Source organism: Mesoplodon densirostris, chromosome 8 (assembly GCF_025265405.1).
Source record: "Mesoplodon densirostris isolate mMesDen1 chromosome 8, mMesDen1 primary haplotype, whole genome shotgun sequence".
NCBI classification, from domain to species: Eukaryota; Metazoa; Chordata; class Mammalia; order Artiodactyla; family Ziphiidae; genus Mesoplodon; species Mesoplodon densirostris.
In genome coordinates this window covers 73,016,439-73,032,705 of record NC_082668.1, presented here as the reverse complement: position 1 = coordinate 73,032,705, position 16,267 = coordinate 73,016,439, and the positions used below count along the sequence as shown (strand labels likewise).

General features: G+C 39.3%; 1 protein-coding gene across 3 annotated transcripts in view; it reads right to left on the bottom strand.

Moving 5' to 3' along the window:
* FMNL2 (formin like 2) overlaps positions 1-16,267 on the bottom strand; it is a 306,084-nt gene that overhangs the window by 82,853 nt on the left and 206,964 nt on the right. For all 3 annotated transcript variants that reach the window (XM_060106297.1, XM_060106295.1, XM_060106296.1), the window contains exons 4-6: positions 15,921-15,997; positions 6,712-6,795; positions 3,175-3,327 (exon numbers count right to left, since the gene is read on the bottom strand). In XM_060106297.1, coding sequence (XP_059962280.1) covers positions 3,175-3,327; positions 6,712-6,795; positions 15,921-15,997 — 314 coding nt within the window. The remainder of the gene's footprint in view (positions 1-3,174; positions 3,328-6,711; positions 6,796-15,920; positions 15,998-16,267) is intronic.

The window sequence follows — 16,267 nt, the reverse complement described above, 5'->3', positions numbered from 1 at the left end:
TCTTCCTCCAAGTTTAACCAACCCTTCTGCTAAGTGATATAGGGTAAGATTACTGAATCTACATTATTATCTGGAGATGGAGATGAGGGAACTAAAATCTATATTTGGATACAGAAGATATATTTTAATCAAAAAAAGCTACCAGAATAAATCATCTCTACCGAACGTGACTTAGTATCCTTTTATCCGTCAAAAAAAAAAGAACTGTAATAATAGTTAAACTGCAATATAGATTAAAGGTTCAAATTCGTTTTTTTTAAAGGTTCAAATTCTTAAAAGGAAGAATCATAATATGATAACAGAGTGTATCAAAGTTTAAAAGGCACTGGGCTTTACCCCAGTAGAGTGATGGCATGAAGCCATACAGTTATCATATTATAACATGGAGAGCAGCTGCCATACTGTCGCCATGCACTATAAGCTCTCTTGGGTGACATTTTCACCCATGACTTACGAGATTTTCCAGTTTGAAGCCTCAACATCAGTGTGTAAACTGAAGCGACTCCAGAGGCAACAGGGAGAGAAGCAGCTCTGGTGGCATTTGAAATGAAGATACTCAGGCAGAGAAACCAATCTGGCAGTGATGCAAGAGATGAATGGAGGGCCTCCCTGGTGGCGCAGTGGTTAAGAGTCCGCCTGCCGATGCAGGGGATACGGGTTCGTGCCCCGGTCTGGGAGGATCCCATATGCCGCGGAGCGGCTGGGCCCGTGAGCCATGGCCGCTGGGCCTGCGCATCCGGAGCCTGTGCTCCGCAACGGGAGAGGCCACAACAGTGAGAGGCCCGCATACCGCAAAAAGAAGAAAAAAAAAAAAAAAAAAAAAAAGAGATGAATGGAACCGGAGGAAGAGGAGACAGGAGGACAAGACGATCAGAAATGAGATGGCAGAATGAAAAAGAAGGTCAACAAAAAGAAAGCCAAAAAGTAGAGGCAGCAGAGGAAGCAAGGGGAGAGAGGAAGGAGGAGGAAGAGAAAAAGATATAAACAATCTCTGGGTCTATGAAAAGCAACATGTACCGTGCGCCTGCACTTCTGATTGCGGTTTTTATAAGTCAGAGATGCTATCAAATGACCAAATACAGAATTAGAATCCATGCACACAAGAGCTGGAATATCACTGATATACATCATTTAAAAACACAAACAAAAATCCAAGCTTCAAGTCAACAAGTGGCATGAAAGTTACTGCCATATTGGTTTTCTTGAGAGCCCATGACAGAGAGCCAAAGGAATATCAAATGTTGCATTCCTGAGCTTGAAACTGTTTAAACACAAAAAAGAATGTGACGCTGGTTTCTTAGTTGGTCATCTTCGAGCACACCTGCCAACCAGAAATGTCATAACGGCTCCCAAGTTTCTCAAAACAGCATTTCCATCGTGTCTTTCTCTCTATACTTGGGGTCTCTTTTTTTTTTTTTTCCTATTTAAATTGAATTCTAGCAGGGTCTACCTTAAGCCAACCGTGAGGCAAATCAGGCTGGACACTGATGTCCCTATACCATGCTGTCAAGGGTCCAGGATCACAACTCTCCTTGGATGTGAGATGATTCCCCTATTTCCCCGACTCTTCCACTCTACCAGAAACAATGCACTCTCAATAACAGTCTTCAGTAATTTGAAAATACGTGTAATGAGTTATTAATCAGAAAAATGACTTCCTGTTAAGATGGTAGCTGACCAATATATGATACTTTCTAGCTAAGAAATGAGGAGAAAGCAAGTTAAAACATACTTTGTCAATTAAATTCCTTACACATAATTATAGCTAAACTAATGGTAAGTTTCCATTCGAGTTACTAGGTGATTAGGGAATTCTTCAGGCACAACTGGCCTTCCTTTAACTTCTCCATCAGCCCACATATTCCTCTGTCCACATGTAAAGTTCACGCAGACTAGCAGGTTATATAGCCTTTGGCCTATTGCAAATACTGTGAGATGAACTGAAACATGGTTCTTCATTATTATTGAATCATTCCAAAGCCGTTAATATTTTTGGCATTTCCAAACAAGGAAAATCTGAATGCTTGATAGGAAGCATCATATTCAAACGTCAAATCCCGGAGCAGAATTGAACTTCATTATAAAGACTTTAACTTTCCATGACCAAAACCCAAGTCAAAGGGAAAAGAGGTAATAAAAAGGCTACCAAATACAAAAGGTCTGAAAGCCATGTATTCACTGACCACAACCTGACACATGGACTTTACTACAATGACCCAACACCCATGGTGATCTTAAACAGTGACAAGAACAACGTCCACTTGCCAGATCAAGCCTGAAATAAGCGAGATAAAATTATCAAGCTACAAAGAGTAAGCAACATTTGAGAATGAGGGGCTTATTAATAAAAATTTTTATTAAACTCCTGGAACACAGAAACCTTTATGAACTTGCTCTAGATGCTCTAGATGCCTGTCTTGTCAGGCAGGAGTTTTGATTTACCCACCCATGTATACTAACTCTGAGTACAGTGGCTAGCAAATTACAGAAGCTCAAAAGTATTTTTCAGTGAATGATTGTAGGTCTGAGTGAATGAACAACCTCAGTGATATTACACCCAGGGGTTCATCCCCCATCCTAACTTAGCATGGTGGTATTTCAGCCAGAAAAGACAGGAGAAGGAATTCTTAGGAGGAAATAGAAGGTTGACAATGGAGAGCACACCCAACCAAAGGAGCACCGCTTAAAGGCATCTCCTTAATAAAAATGATCATTACAGCATTCTGTACCTATGTCTAAGAACACATCCCACAGAACACACACCTGAGCTATCACGGGAGGAAGGGAAGAGAGGAGTCGGGTTTAAACAGCATCAAGTTCTTGAGATCCTCAGATCTTGATGTGCTGCCTCTACCCAGGAAACAGAGTCCAAGTCAGTTTATCAGCATCTTCCTGGTTTCAGAAACTTATCTGCCTATGGAGACTACTCTGTTGTGTCATTTGGCAGCAGAATTTTTTTTTTCTGTGCTGAATGAAGGAGTGGTATTTGCAGAAAGCTATTGAAAGTGACTGAGTATTGCCCCAGTGATGATTCCATGAACTCCCGAAGAAACTTGCATTTGCAATCATTGACGACACAAGTGCTGTGTGGCAAGATACAGCGATACATGGCCCAGGATCCCCAACAGAAGCTGTCCTGACATATCTGCCTCTTTCCTGAATAAAGGCACTCACCGCAGTGCAGGATGTCTTCCCGAGCGGGATACACTGTTGCCCACGGGGGAAGGCAGGTTGCTCCCTCTGTGCAGGTCCTCGATGGACCGACTCCAGGGCTTTGATTTGTCCACTGAGCTCTCCACAGTGCTTTCCACACTTTCAAAGTCAAAACTAAAACAAAAGAGAAATGCCACTAAAGACTTAATTCACATTCACGCAAATACATGGATGTGCAAAACTCACTCCTTCCAACTATACATCTGCACCTTAATATGGGTAGTTTTTGCAAACAAAGAAAACTGAAAATGGAATACAAACGAATTTTCATGGACTGAGCGTTAGCTTTGAAAATACAGAATGACAAATAGGGATGTGTTATCTGTATCTTATTATAAGGCTTGCTGACTTACCGATTACTAATGAGCTATGTGGGACGGGGAAGAACGATCTCAGAGCTGTCTTCATTTTGCTTTAACAAGTCAGTATGTTAGGCTTATACTAATTTATTCCTCTCCATCAAGTTTCACTGAGCATTTTCTCCTAGTGTGTTGGCAAGTGTACTTTTCCAACCATATGTGATACATTACTTGCAAAGTTATGAATTTGCTTTGATTTTGGAATCTCTTCCCAATGTGGTGCTCTTTAAAGTAGGGCTGTTGTTTCTCTGACATTTTTTGAGGTTATTACTCATGTTAACCATGTTAGAATAAATGGCTAGTTAAATTGCTCATTCTTGTATAATTTTAGGAATTTTTAAACAGACAGGCCTTTGTGTTCTGTGCATTTTTCCCCTTCCAAAGCCAGTAGCTCTGCTGTCTCAAAAATACATTTTATCAACTGTTTCTACCCGTAGTTCCATCAAGCAACACCTGATCAGACAGAAAATAAACAGAATGCAGCTATAATTAATAGCATCTGGAAGATATTGGAGGATATCATGGGAAAAAAACATCAACAATACATATTGGAAATAGCAAGTATATGACTGCCAAAATTAAATATTTGGTTAGAACTACCATCTGTAAACTAGATTATGCTCTCCATTTATTAAATTGTAATCCAGGTAACAGAGACTGATGCACAAAGTCATTGAATGGGTCTAACAATTCTGTCATTCCTTAGGATACAGGAAGCAGTGAACAGAAAAGGCGTGGAATTGAGGAATCAAACAGATCCTTAAGGACTAAAAATAGAAGCCTATAATTGACACTGGAAAAGGTAAGCCTAGGGGGCATCCCAAGATCACTCATGTCATTACACCTCCCACCAAGCCACTCTGCAGCCCCCATATGTTCAGTTGTTCAGCATCCTTATGCTCCTCTCAGCTCATCCCGGACTCTCACTGAGCAGAAAAAAAGAAACACACACCTTGGTGAAAGCTCCTGTTTTAGAGAAGGCACATGAGTCTGTTATTTCACATTACATGAGCTAGAAAATTGTCACATGCTGAGGAATAGTAAGAAATTTTTTTCAGCCCATTTAGTTTTAAGAAAGTATGTACATAAATGATGTATCTATATATAATTTTTCATGTAATTAAAGTATAAAATTTCATGTAATTAATTTTGTAAGAAAAACAAAAATAAAACTAATAAGCAAAGAATGTAAAGCTAATGCCCACCCCACCCCCCCAAAAAAAGTAGAAGATTAGGAACCAAAAGCTCTGAGTTCTGATCTTTTGTTGTCTTTGCTCTTGGACTGCAGACCAGAAGAATTCCCTCAGAGTAGCACTACCTTTTCCCATTGGTCTTGAGTGTAGGTGCATTTGGGAAAGCTGGCTTACAAATTCTATCCTGATGGGGTAAAGGGTTAATTACAGCAAACATATTACAAACAGCATGCAATTCTTTTCCATTATTCCTGAAGTTTCTTAGCCCTTCCTTAATTCCTCAATAAATATTCTTCCAGATTTTAAAATATGCAACAGGATAATATTTCTATTCTGTTTTGTCATATAATATAAAGTGTAAGGGAGATTAGCAGTTTTCGATGTAATGGAGGTAGATAAGGAACAACGTTTGGAAGAGTATGCTATAAAAACTAGAATTATATTTCAGAGGAAAATTTCTCAGGAAGATAAGAACTTATCTACTGGGTTTTTTTTTATTATATTCCATATCATATATAAGAGTTATCAAAACTGAAACTCATCAGGCCAGTTTCAGTTAACACTTTACTTTCTGCAGCTATAAGGTAGGAAAAATTATAGTTTTCTCTTCACAAATTCTCCAGGAAGCTATGAGGATTATAAAATAACATCTGGTTAGATCTTAAAGCAGGGCAATATAAAAAACAAGTTCCTTCTTTGAAAAGAAGAGTTGAGAAGAAAAAAGACACCACCTAGGCTAAAATGTCTTCCAATCAAATTAAAAATACAGTATTGGGACTTCCCTGGTGGCACAGTGGTTAAGAATCCGCTTGCCAATGCAGGGGACACGGGTTCGATCCCTGGTCCGGGAAGATCCCACATGCTGCGGAGCAACTAAGCCCGTGTGCTACAACTACTGAGCCTGCGCTCTAGAGCCCATGAGCCACAACTACTGAGCCCGCACACCCTACAGTCCATGCGCCGCAACTACTGAGCCCACGCGCCGCAACTACTGAAGCCCATGCACTCTAGAGCCCACATGCTGCAACTACTGAAGCCTGCGTGCCTAGAGTCCGTGCTCCACAGCAAGGGAAGCCACGACAATGAGAAGCCCGTGTGGAACAACGAAGACCCATCACAGCCAAAATAAATAAATAAATAATTTTAAAAGAATACAGTATTATTTCCTCAATCTGTGTGTGTGAGAGTGTATCTGTGGATACTGGAATAGTTTTTTTTTTTTTTTGGAATAGTTTTTGATTAAAGAGGAAATGTGGAGAAGAGAACGTCTCATTCAAATGTACACTATTCATTCCTGTTGTAAATCTTTCCAGAAGCCTAGCAAATGAGAAAACTTTATGAATCAACAAAGGAAAGGTGAAATAAGTAAATGATTTTTCCTGCTCTGCCCCATTTTTTTCGCCTTCCCCCTATGAAGGGGAAGTCAAAACAATACAAATACATATAAATTAAAAAGGGAAAACCTCTTGCTGACTCCACTTCCTTCACTCCCACTGTGTTTGGTACCTACTTCTGCAATCATTTTCTCTGTATTTACTAGCACCTACCAATATACATATACAAGTTTTTTTTTTAATAAAAAGGGAGTCACTCCTCTGTACTTTGCTTTATTCACTCAACAATATATAATATACCTCTTCCAATAATTGCTAGAGTATTCTACCATATGGATATACATAACTTGAGCACTAAAGAAAGCACTTCTTTTTGAAATAAGCACTCCTCTAAGGGTGATTTTACTCCCCTGTTTTATTTCTGCCTTAAAAGCATTTCTAACAACAATTTTGTGATTTGCTTTTAGTTACTTGAATATAAACAAATCTCCTTAAATCTTACCACATCTGCTTCTGGGTGTCTCCCCTCAGTGTGGTACCTACTTTTACCACTGAGATGCAACTTCTGTGACCACATAAAATTTAAAAGGAAACAAGCCAAGTTTTACTTACGTTACTGCGTATTGCGCAAATGACAGATATTCTACTAGAACATCAAGACCTTTATTTTCTTCATTCAGAAACTCTCTGACCCATCTGTTCAAAAAAAAAAAAAAAATCATTGGCAAAGTTCATTGCATGCTCTACCATGAAAAGGACACAGTGAAAACTTGTTTTTTTCCACCAGAAACATTCACTGCCTGAAAGGAACTATGGAGTAAGGCCTAGACTATAACACATGAGGTAGGAGCTTTTAAATATGGCAACTAAGAAAACCATAATATTTCAGCATGAGCAACGAGGGGTCAAAAAGTGTATGAGTGCCTTCCTTGTATTTTACTGCTTAGGAAACTGACGATAACCTGTAAGAAACTTTCTATAGCAGGAACTTGCTAACTGTCCTTTTTTTCCACCATAATTGATCTGGAGCCTGCTTGTTGAAGGAGCCAAGACTGCACGGGGAATCAGGCAGACTAGGGACATGACAACGTAACCACTGAAATCCAGGCCGGATTCCAAATCCACATTCAACTCCTTCTTGGCACACTAAGCTGTAGAAAACACTCAACTAGCCAATGAGAGACCAGTGTTTATGGGCTTCTGGAAATTCAATAGGGATAATGACTTGCTTAATTTTTTCCATGAATGTTAAAACCTTTTAAAAAGTCACAGGCACCACACACCATCATCAAAGCCAAGACATGACAAATACCTTGCTTTTTAAAATTCACTTTAAAATGATACCACTTTGTATTTGAATGGTGGATCTGAGTGCAGTTCACTGAGAATGTTTACACGTTTTTATTTGTTCATAACAACGCCTAGAAGATGGAGCAGAGTGGTCAGGTACTAAGGATAAACACCTGTTACCCCCGTCACAGATTTCCTCCAGGACATCCACCTTCAAAGAACATGTGATACCCCATCAAGCCTTCACTGGGTTGGAAACTCCAAGAATTAATAAGTAAAAAGCTGTGCTATTCTACCACAGAAATGAATCTTGGGGTATATCTGCCAACAGCATTGCAAAGCGGTTGCCTTCCGCCAGGAATACCAAGCCAACAAGGTCCACCAGCTATGCACACGATGGCTCCTACTGAAACCAGTTTTGATAGCTATTAGAACAACAGTGGGACAATTCTACCGTGTGTCTTTAAGAATGAGCAGTCCCTGGAGGTTTCTGTCTTAAAGGAAGGGAAAAAATCGGGTGGATTCAGAACGACTATTTTTAAAATTTTGTCTTTAGGGGGATTTTGTGGTTGTTGTTTGTTTTGTCCTCCAGCTCATCCTTTCTTCTAATCCTATCACCTGCATAATGTAACCTCAGGTCTTCAGGCAGTTCCAGAAGACAGTAAGATGGAAAAAGTAGATAGCTTGCCTCGTACTTCCCCCAAGTGCCTCAGGCAGGCTGTGACAAAAACGTATGCACTTAACACAGCCACGTGTAAGTATATAACATTTAATCTAAAGGAGACCTAGGGAATTCCCTGGCCATCCAGTGGTTAGGACACCGTGCTCTCACGGCCAAGGGCCTGGGTTCAATCCCTGGTCAGGAAACTAAGAACCCACAAACCACGTGACCCCCAAGAAAAAGAGAGAGACCTAGAGTGGAAACACTGGCAAAGAAAACACTACCTTTTGGGTCTCACGAAGTGGCTTTGTTATGAGAGCTGACCAGAACTAAGGGGATGGCTATTAGGAGAGGCTGAAGTTTCATTTCACCACCACCACATACACGCTCTCACAGCATCTACTTCTATATCCTTATTTTCATTTGATTTATTTTAAATTACTCCCTATATGGCTAGGTCTCAGAAGACATTGGACATTTTTAAGTGCTGATAATTAAAAGCTTAGAAATGGTAAAAAAAAAAAAATTCCCTTTTAAAACTGGTAGGAGACTGAAGAAAGCTAGAACTCACTATCAAATCGGATGACTAGCTGTGTTCTTGAAATTCAAGCCTCTTAGCCTGAGGCCTCTCCATTGGTCAGATCTATGGGTTCTGACTGCATAATTTAAACTAGCCCTCCTTGGTGGCTGCACAAAACCACAGGGTCCAGATTTTTCAGAGCAATCTTGGTTTCACATATTCTGTCTCAGTGACCCATAAGAACACTCTAATTTAGGAGCTGAGAAAAACAGCCATTATAGTTCCTTCAGGTTGATTTTCCAGACACTGCCTCTAAAATGTAGAGATGACCCACAACATCCTAAGGACCTGCTAGCACCTTCATCTCACTTAGTTTAGCCACAAACTGGAGAGTAGGCAAATAACTCATGGATATTAAAAAAAAGAAGAAGAAGAAGAAGGAAGGAAGGAAGAAATAGTAGGAAATAGCCAAATACAGTCAGAGCTACATTTCTCTTGACTCAAAGTACTAATATGCATATATTTTCATGCAATGATAAAACCTATTAATTGGCTTTTACTTCAATTTAGCACCCTTATCAGTGCCCCTGTCCTGACTTGCTGACTTTGAGTGAAAGCACTTTAAAAATAAATTTCAGGGGCTTCCCTGGTGGCGCAGTGGTTGAGAGTCTGCCTGCCGATGCAGGGGACATGGGTTCATGCCCCGGTCCGGGAAGATCCCACATGCCGCGGAGCGGCTGGGCCCGTGAGCCATGGCCGCTGAGCCTGCGCGTCCGGAGCCTGTGCTCTGCAATGGGAGAGGCCACAACAGTGAGAGGCCCGCGTAGCGCAAAATAAATAAATAAATAAATAAATAAATAAATAAATTTCAGGACTTCCCTGGTGGAGCAGTGGTTAAGAATCCGCCTGCCAATGCAGGGAACACGGGTTCGAGCCCTGGTCCAGGAATACGCCACATGCCGCGGAGCAACTAAGCCCGTGCGCCACGAATACTGAGCCTGCGCTCCAGAGCCCGTGCTCCGCAACAAGAGAAGCCGCCGCAATGAGAAGCCCGCGCACCACAACAAAGACCCAACACAGCCAAAAATAAAATAAATAAAACCTTACTTATAAATTCATTCATTCATTCATTCATTCATTTCAAAGTGAAAGTCAGGAGCCGGCTGCTCAGTTTCTAAAAAGTAGGCGACAGTGTAACACGTCCTGCCTTTGAGAGGTTTAATTTCATTTTTAACCTCTTTTTCTAAGCTGTGAGATCTTCCCTGGGCCTCTGTTCTGGCCCAAACCCCTGCAGGTGGTTTAGGAAAGAAGAAGATAGAGATCCATCACAGCTGACTACCTTACTCCCTTTGTCAAGTGGTATCAGGTTAGTAAAGTCATCTCAGCAAAAAGACTATGGATTACAAGAAAAGAACAGCCTTCACTTTTCCTCTTGTCCTCTCAATCCCTATCCCTTCCTCACTTAGGATATTCTGTATAGGAGAAAACAGAGGCGAGAGTGAACTTCTGTGGAAATCAAATAGGTAGAGATGAAAAACGGGCAACTTTCCAAGCAGTATCTTTAATCTAAAGGCATAAAAAAATGGATGCCCCATTCTGCAGATTTATGTATATGATCATGACATATCATAAATGGAGGGTTCCTATAGTAAATTTCCATTTTCACCTCTGCGCATGCTACACACGCTTTAATATAGTGCCAATATGCAAACAGTTTCAAATTGGGTGATTACAGGTTTTGGAAAGTAGAATTATTTCTGACTCTGACAGCATGCATCACTGAGTACCTCACAGATTCGATGTAATTACCATATGTTGTAAATTTGAATTTACGCAAATTCCAAATCAACTGCTTAGGAGCTGGAAGGCACAGTGATAATGAGAAATAGCTCTGGAAAAAAAAAAAAAAAAACTTATTCAAGGAAGGGCTCTAAATATAAGTGCCAAGAGTTACTGTTTTACTGTAGACAGGTCAAAGCTTTGTTTCCAAATTGCTATTGTTTTCTCTCTGCCTCCCAAATCTCAGAACCTCATCGTTCTCATCTAGAAAATAAAGTCTCAAAGGACATTACTGGCTTTAAATTTCTAAGATCAAACAACAAAACAGACCCGAGATACACAAGATGAATGGACAGATGGTGAATTCCCTCTGCCAGTTTCCTTTAGAGATACTACAGGCATCCGGTAGGAACTGCAGTTGCTGACAAATCATGAAAAAAAAAATCACAAGAAGCGAGAGATAGAAGGTAAACATCACCCAGATTCCTCATCAGCTTCCAAATCTATTCTGTGAGACAGCATCTCAGACTGGTTCTCAAAGTATAGCCCATGGACCACCAGGAGTCCCTGGAACCCTCTCAGGGGTCTGTGAAGTTAAACCTATTTTCATACAAATATTAAGTAGTCGCTTTTGTCACTGTGCTGACACTTGCACTGATGGTACAAAAGAAATGTGAATGAAACTGCTACCACCAAACAATACACCTTTTTATTGTATTCTTCACCCCAAGCACTCAGAAAGGGAAAAAAAGTCAGCTTCACTTAAACCTGTCCTTAGTGAAGTGCTAAATATTACTGACTTTATTAAAGCTTGCTCCTTGAATATACGTCTTTTTCATTCTCTGTGTGACAAAATGGAAAGCCCACATATAGCACTTCTGCTGCCTGCCCAAGCACCACGGCCGTCTTGAGGAAAAGCACTGGTGCAATTGCTGGAGCTGCAAACTGACCCAGCCATTTTCTAAATGGAATGTCCAATGACAGACACATTGTGGTTATTCTCTCTTGGGTATTTGGCAGATATTCTCAAAAGTGAATGAAGTGAGCCTGTCATTTTCAGGAAAAGAACTGACAATATTTTTTGTCAATGATAAAATCTGAGCTTACAAACGAAAAAATTAGAATTTTGGAACACTTGTATTTACCACCACGAGTCTGACAGCTTCCCAATACCTAAAGTAAATTCTGATGACACTGATGATTATTAACAAATATGATTGTTTTTATATTATAGAATAAAATGTGTTGATGTTTGAAAGATCGGGATAACTCAGTGAAACAATATATTTCAAATGACTTTTTCATGATGTTAAAAAGTATTCATGGTTAGAAATACCCATTCAAAGTGAAAGACAGCACAATGGATTTTAGTATCGACATAACAGAACACAAAAGCTCACTGATACGGTTTCAGATTCTATCAATACATTGCAACTAACTTTAAGAAATTACACCTTTAAATTTTGGTGTAATATCAAACAATAGCCACAATTATCTGAAATGGTTACTTAAAAACTCTTCATTTTTCCAAGTGTGTATCTGTGTAAGGCCAGGTTTTCTTCCTATACATCAACCAAAACACATCATAACAAATTGAATGCAGACAAAGATATGAGAATCCAGCTGCCTTCTATTAGTGAGACAGTAAAAAGATTTGTAAACGTGTAAATCAATGCCACCCTGTCACTAAATTTTTTTTGCTGTGGAAAATAGTTATTTTTCATGAAATATGTTATTTGTGCTATATTATGTTTATTATTTTATATTTATATATTTACATTAAATATTTATTGTTAAATAAATATTAAATTTTATTAAATAAGCATATCTAAAATTTATTAGTTTAAATTTCCAATATGGTAACATTAATAGATAAAACCCACATACAAACTTACTGGGGCTCAAAATAATTTAAGACAGTAAAGGAGTCCTGAAATCAAAAAATTTAAGAACTGCTGGTTTAGATAACAGGCTTTAGATTTGGACATCTCCAGGTCCAAACCTCAGTGCTTCTCAATCGTGTGGACTTGAGCAAGATATTTAATTGTGGACTCTGTTTCCTCATCTGTAAAACGGAGGTTCAGAGGAAAAGGGCAATAATAAAAAGACTTCTGTAAGAAATAATACATTTAACTTACCAAATACAGTGCTTAGTAGCAAATACAGTGCTTAATAAATGACTAAATGATTATGATCTTGAGGATTCCAAAAAGCACCATCTAAGGATGAATTAATCGTAGGGTAGCTTGAGGCACACATATACGTGTTAAACCCCAGAGAAGACACTCACTGCACATTCCCCAGCATCTTCCTCCTTCTACAGATCTCCTCCTCTCCTTGCCAACTTGCACCTCCTGCCTGTCACCTCACGCCCATTCTTCTCATCTCCCCCACCGAGATACAGTGAAGCAAGCACCTTTCAGGATGTCTATGACCTTGCACTCAGGATGAAAAGTAATTTTCCATCATAATAGGCAGTTTTACTCAAATGACCCACCTGCAAGGAGAGCGAGCCTACACCTCAGTTTCATGGACTAACATCCGCCAATCTGTCCCAACCGCCAGCGCCCCTCGAATCTTACCACCCCACAGCCAAGTCATCCCAACGCCCGTCTCCCAGTAGAGCACAGCCAAGTCAATGTGCTCTAACAGTGCTCAGCTCCCTTCAAGGGTATTTCAAGTCATCGCAAGGGCTTGGATTAGTCATAATCCAATTCTCCTCAACTGTTATAGTTCCTAAGAGTAAGTGAATGATATTATTTCTAGTCCAATCCTTATTTCAATTTGGCTCCCCCCCAAAATTAATTATCTTTCTCACAAGACTGTTCCATTTATAGTTTTAGGTTGACCCTTTTGCTTGACAAAGCTGTAGCTTGGAATGTTACTTCAGCAAAGCCCCAGATTTTAACCTTGGAATGCAAGCATATGCCAAAAATATTTTTTTTAAAGAGAAGTAGATTTTAAATGTAATTCTTCCTTTTAATTTCTGCAAATCATAAACTCCTAGGTAACAGGGTACTTTTAGACAGAGAAGGTAACATTCTCTGCATGGCTTTCCTTAGGGATATATTACACAACACTGTCCGATAATTATTACATATAATATTATTTTCAACAAGCATAACAACAAATAACAGCTATCATATATTGAGAGTAATTACTATGTATTAAACCCTATATTAGGTCTTTCATAAGTTATCTCATTTAATCCTTACAACATTCCTGTTAGATAAGTATTATTATCCTAATTTTATAGATGAGAAGTTAACTTAGGTCACATGATAAATACAGAAAGTTTATGTAACTTACTTAAGTCAAATAACTGATAAAGGGGCATGGCAAAAATATGAGCCAAGATCTCTCTTTCCCTAAGGAAAATGGGCACCCAATTACCTTTCTAATATGGTACCCCAAAGAGTGCAATAAAAATCTAAGGATTCCCTATGCAGCACCTTGCATTCCCAGAATTCCTCACTGTAGTAATTGATTACTTTCACATTATTTAGTAATTCTTCAGAAGTTTTCCCAATCAAATACGGTCAAGCCAGTTAGTTTCCATCAAGAAAAGTCCAGTTCAGGTTTGGGTTTTCAGGACAGGCAAATCAGGTCAAAATCCTGGTGTGTGGTTTCACTCCATATAAGGTTATGCCAATAATTGGTTTCATACAATCAGACAATGCACTTCCATGAATTTTTGTGCTGCTAAAGCCAAAGCTTTCCAAGTGTCTCACGTAGGTAGTAGACAAGGGGAAACTTCAGCTGGTGAAGATGAAAGAAATGCAAGAATCTTTCAACATGCCTAGAGTATCCTAAACAGCAAACCACTCCAACTGCTTGCAGATTTGCACTGGCTTCCACCCAACCAGACCTTTTCTACTCAGCCAACTTTATATTGGAAATGATCGTCTTGCCTTGGTATTTGATGGTCAATTTCACATTATTTCAGCAATGCTTCAAGAAATGCTTTCTGACAATTTGTAGAAATCCTGGCTGCAGCTCATGCCACCATTTTCAGTCAAGAAGAAGTGCCAACAGTATGGGGTTGGACCCTACCAAATGGAATCTAGCTCCTGATCCACAAATATTGGAGAGTATTTGAATTTCCTAAGCTTTGGATGCCCAGCTATATTAAATCACCACCACTTTCAGCCCCAATAGGCAAGCCTCATTGTTTTGATCTCAGAGTCCCGATTATCTTATTTCCTTTCAAGGAAAGAGCTGCCAGATTAGGCTAGATAAGAAAAAGAACATCGCATTTTGAACAAAACGTCTGGCTGGCTCTACAGCTGTAGACTTTGTGGAAGTCTCTCACCTTCTCTGGTCCCTAATTCTTTTAATTTGGAAAACGAGGGTCTAGGCAATCCTAAATTTCTCTTCCACTTCTATTTTCATGATACTCTGAGCCACTGTTCTATAGCCCATTTTCTGGGACAAGGGTGATTATCAACCTTAGATTAGAATCAGTTCATTTTCCAAATATTTCATTCTCAAGGTGCCAAACATGTGAAATTATCCTTAAGGAAATGAATATTCTCACCCAGGCTATGGAGCTATAAATTAACCTTGCATTTCTATGACTTAAAAAAGCTTATTCTGAAATAACTGCAGAAAATAACCTTTGAATGGCTTATACCAAACATACTCAGAAGTAGAAGTAAACTGCTACTTAGGTAATTATTTTACAAAGATGCTGAAAAACAAAAATGTAATATATATGTAAAACTTCATTTCCAATAGACCTATCACAGGGGACAATTCTAAAAGATCTAAAGTCTACAGTCTTTCCCTTGCAAATCTCAAAGAATCAAATTCCAGAGGGGTTAAATGATCGCCAGATGTTAAATAGGTACTTTAGGAAGAATTGAAGCTATAAAATAAAATACTGACATCATTCTGCCTTAGAGAGAAACCATCTTATTTGAAGGTACTGTACAATTCTGATTATCTCAGGAGGGAGGGAGTGTGTAATGAAGTTGTACTTGGCTTGAGGCAAAGCAACCATGCTGTTGTATGAAAAACTCTTCGAAATGCTTAGTGCAGAGATTCCCCAAACTTCACTTTCCAGTGTGGATTTACATTTCATGGTCCTGAAATTTGGGGATGTAGGAAGAAGAGACTCAGAATGAAGTATCTAAGTGCAAGGGGGTATGTCAAGTGACACCACTCCAGCTTCTGTCCCCTTCTGGCCAGGGAACTGAGAAAAGAATAAAGCAGCTTCAAGTAACCAGGTCAAAGACCTCCAGGGAAGGCTTCAAGATCTTCCAGGATCTCAGTCTACATGACTTGTTGGGGGTTCCTGACTTCCCAGGGAATCACTATACACACACCATCACTGCATCCAAGCAGAGAACTTTACAATTAGTATGAACATCCCAAAACAAGGACTGTCTGTCCTGCTTCTGATTCTTGCACAGTGAGCAATTCAAGAACTAAAACAAAGGTTCCACCCATCTAAACCTCAGTCTCAACTAATAACGAACAGTAAGGAAGCTTAATTCTTTGGATATGATTCAGTCACTTTGTAAAGTGTCCAAAAGCTTTAGAGCTAAAATGTTCAGTGGGCACACTTACCCAATATGGTTGGTTCTTAAAGAAATTTCCAGTTCTCTTAGCACTTGTGTGGACTCTTGAACACGCCGTCTGAATTTCTGTAATTCAAGAACACATACTCTCACAAAACATATTTTAGCAAGTGCTGTAACTGCAGCTTACTTGTAATAAGTTTAACAGAATATAAAAATACCTCTGCTTCTAAAGTGGGCTTCTCACACATTTCTTTTTGCAAAGCACACAATTTTTTCTCATCGTAACAGTCAGCTTATGTGAAAGGACTGGGGAAAATGACTTATTTCATGTACTAAGTATCTCTGAGTAAGTAGCTTATTTTTTTCCCTACCCCACAATACAACAATACTCAC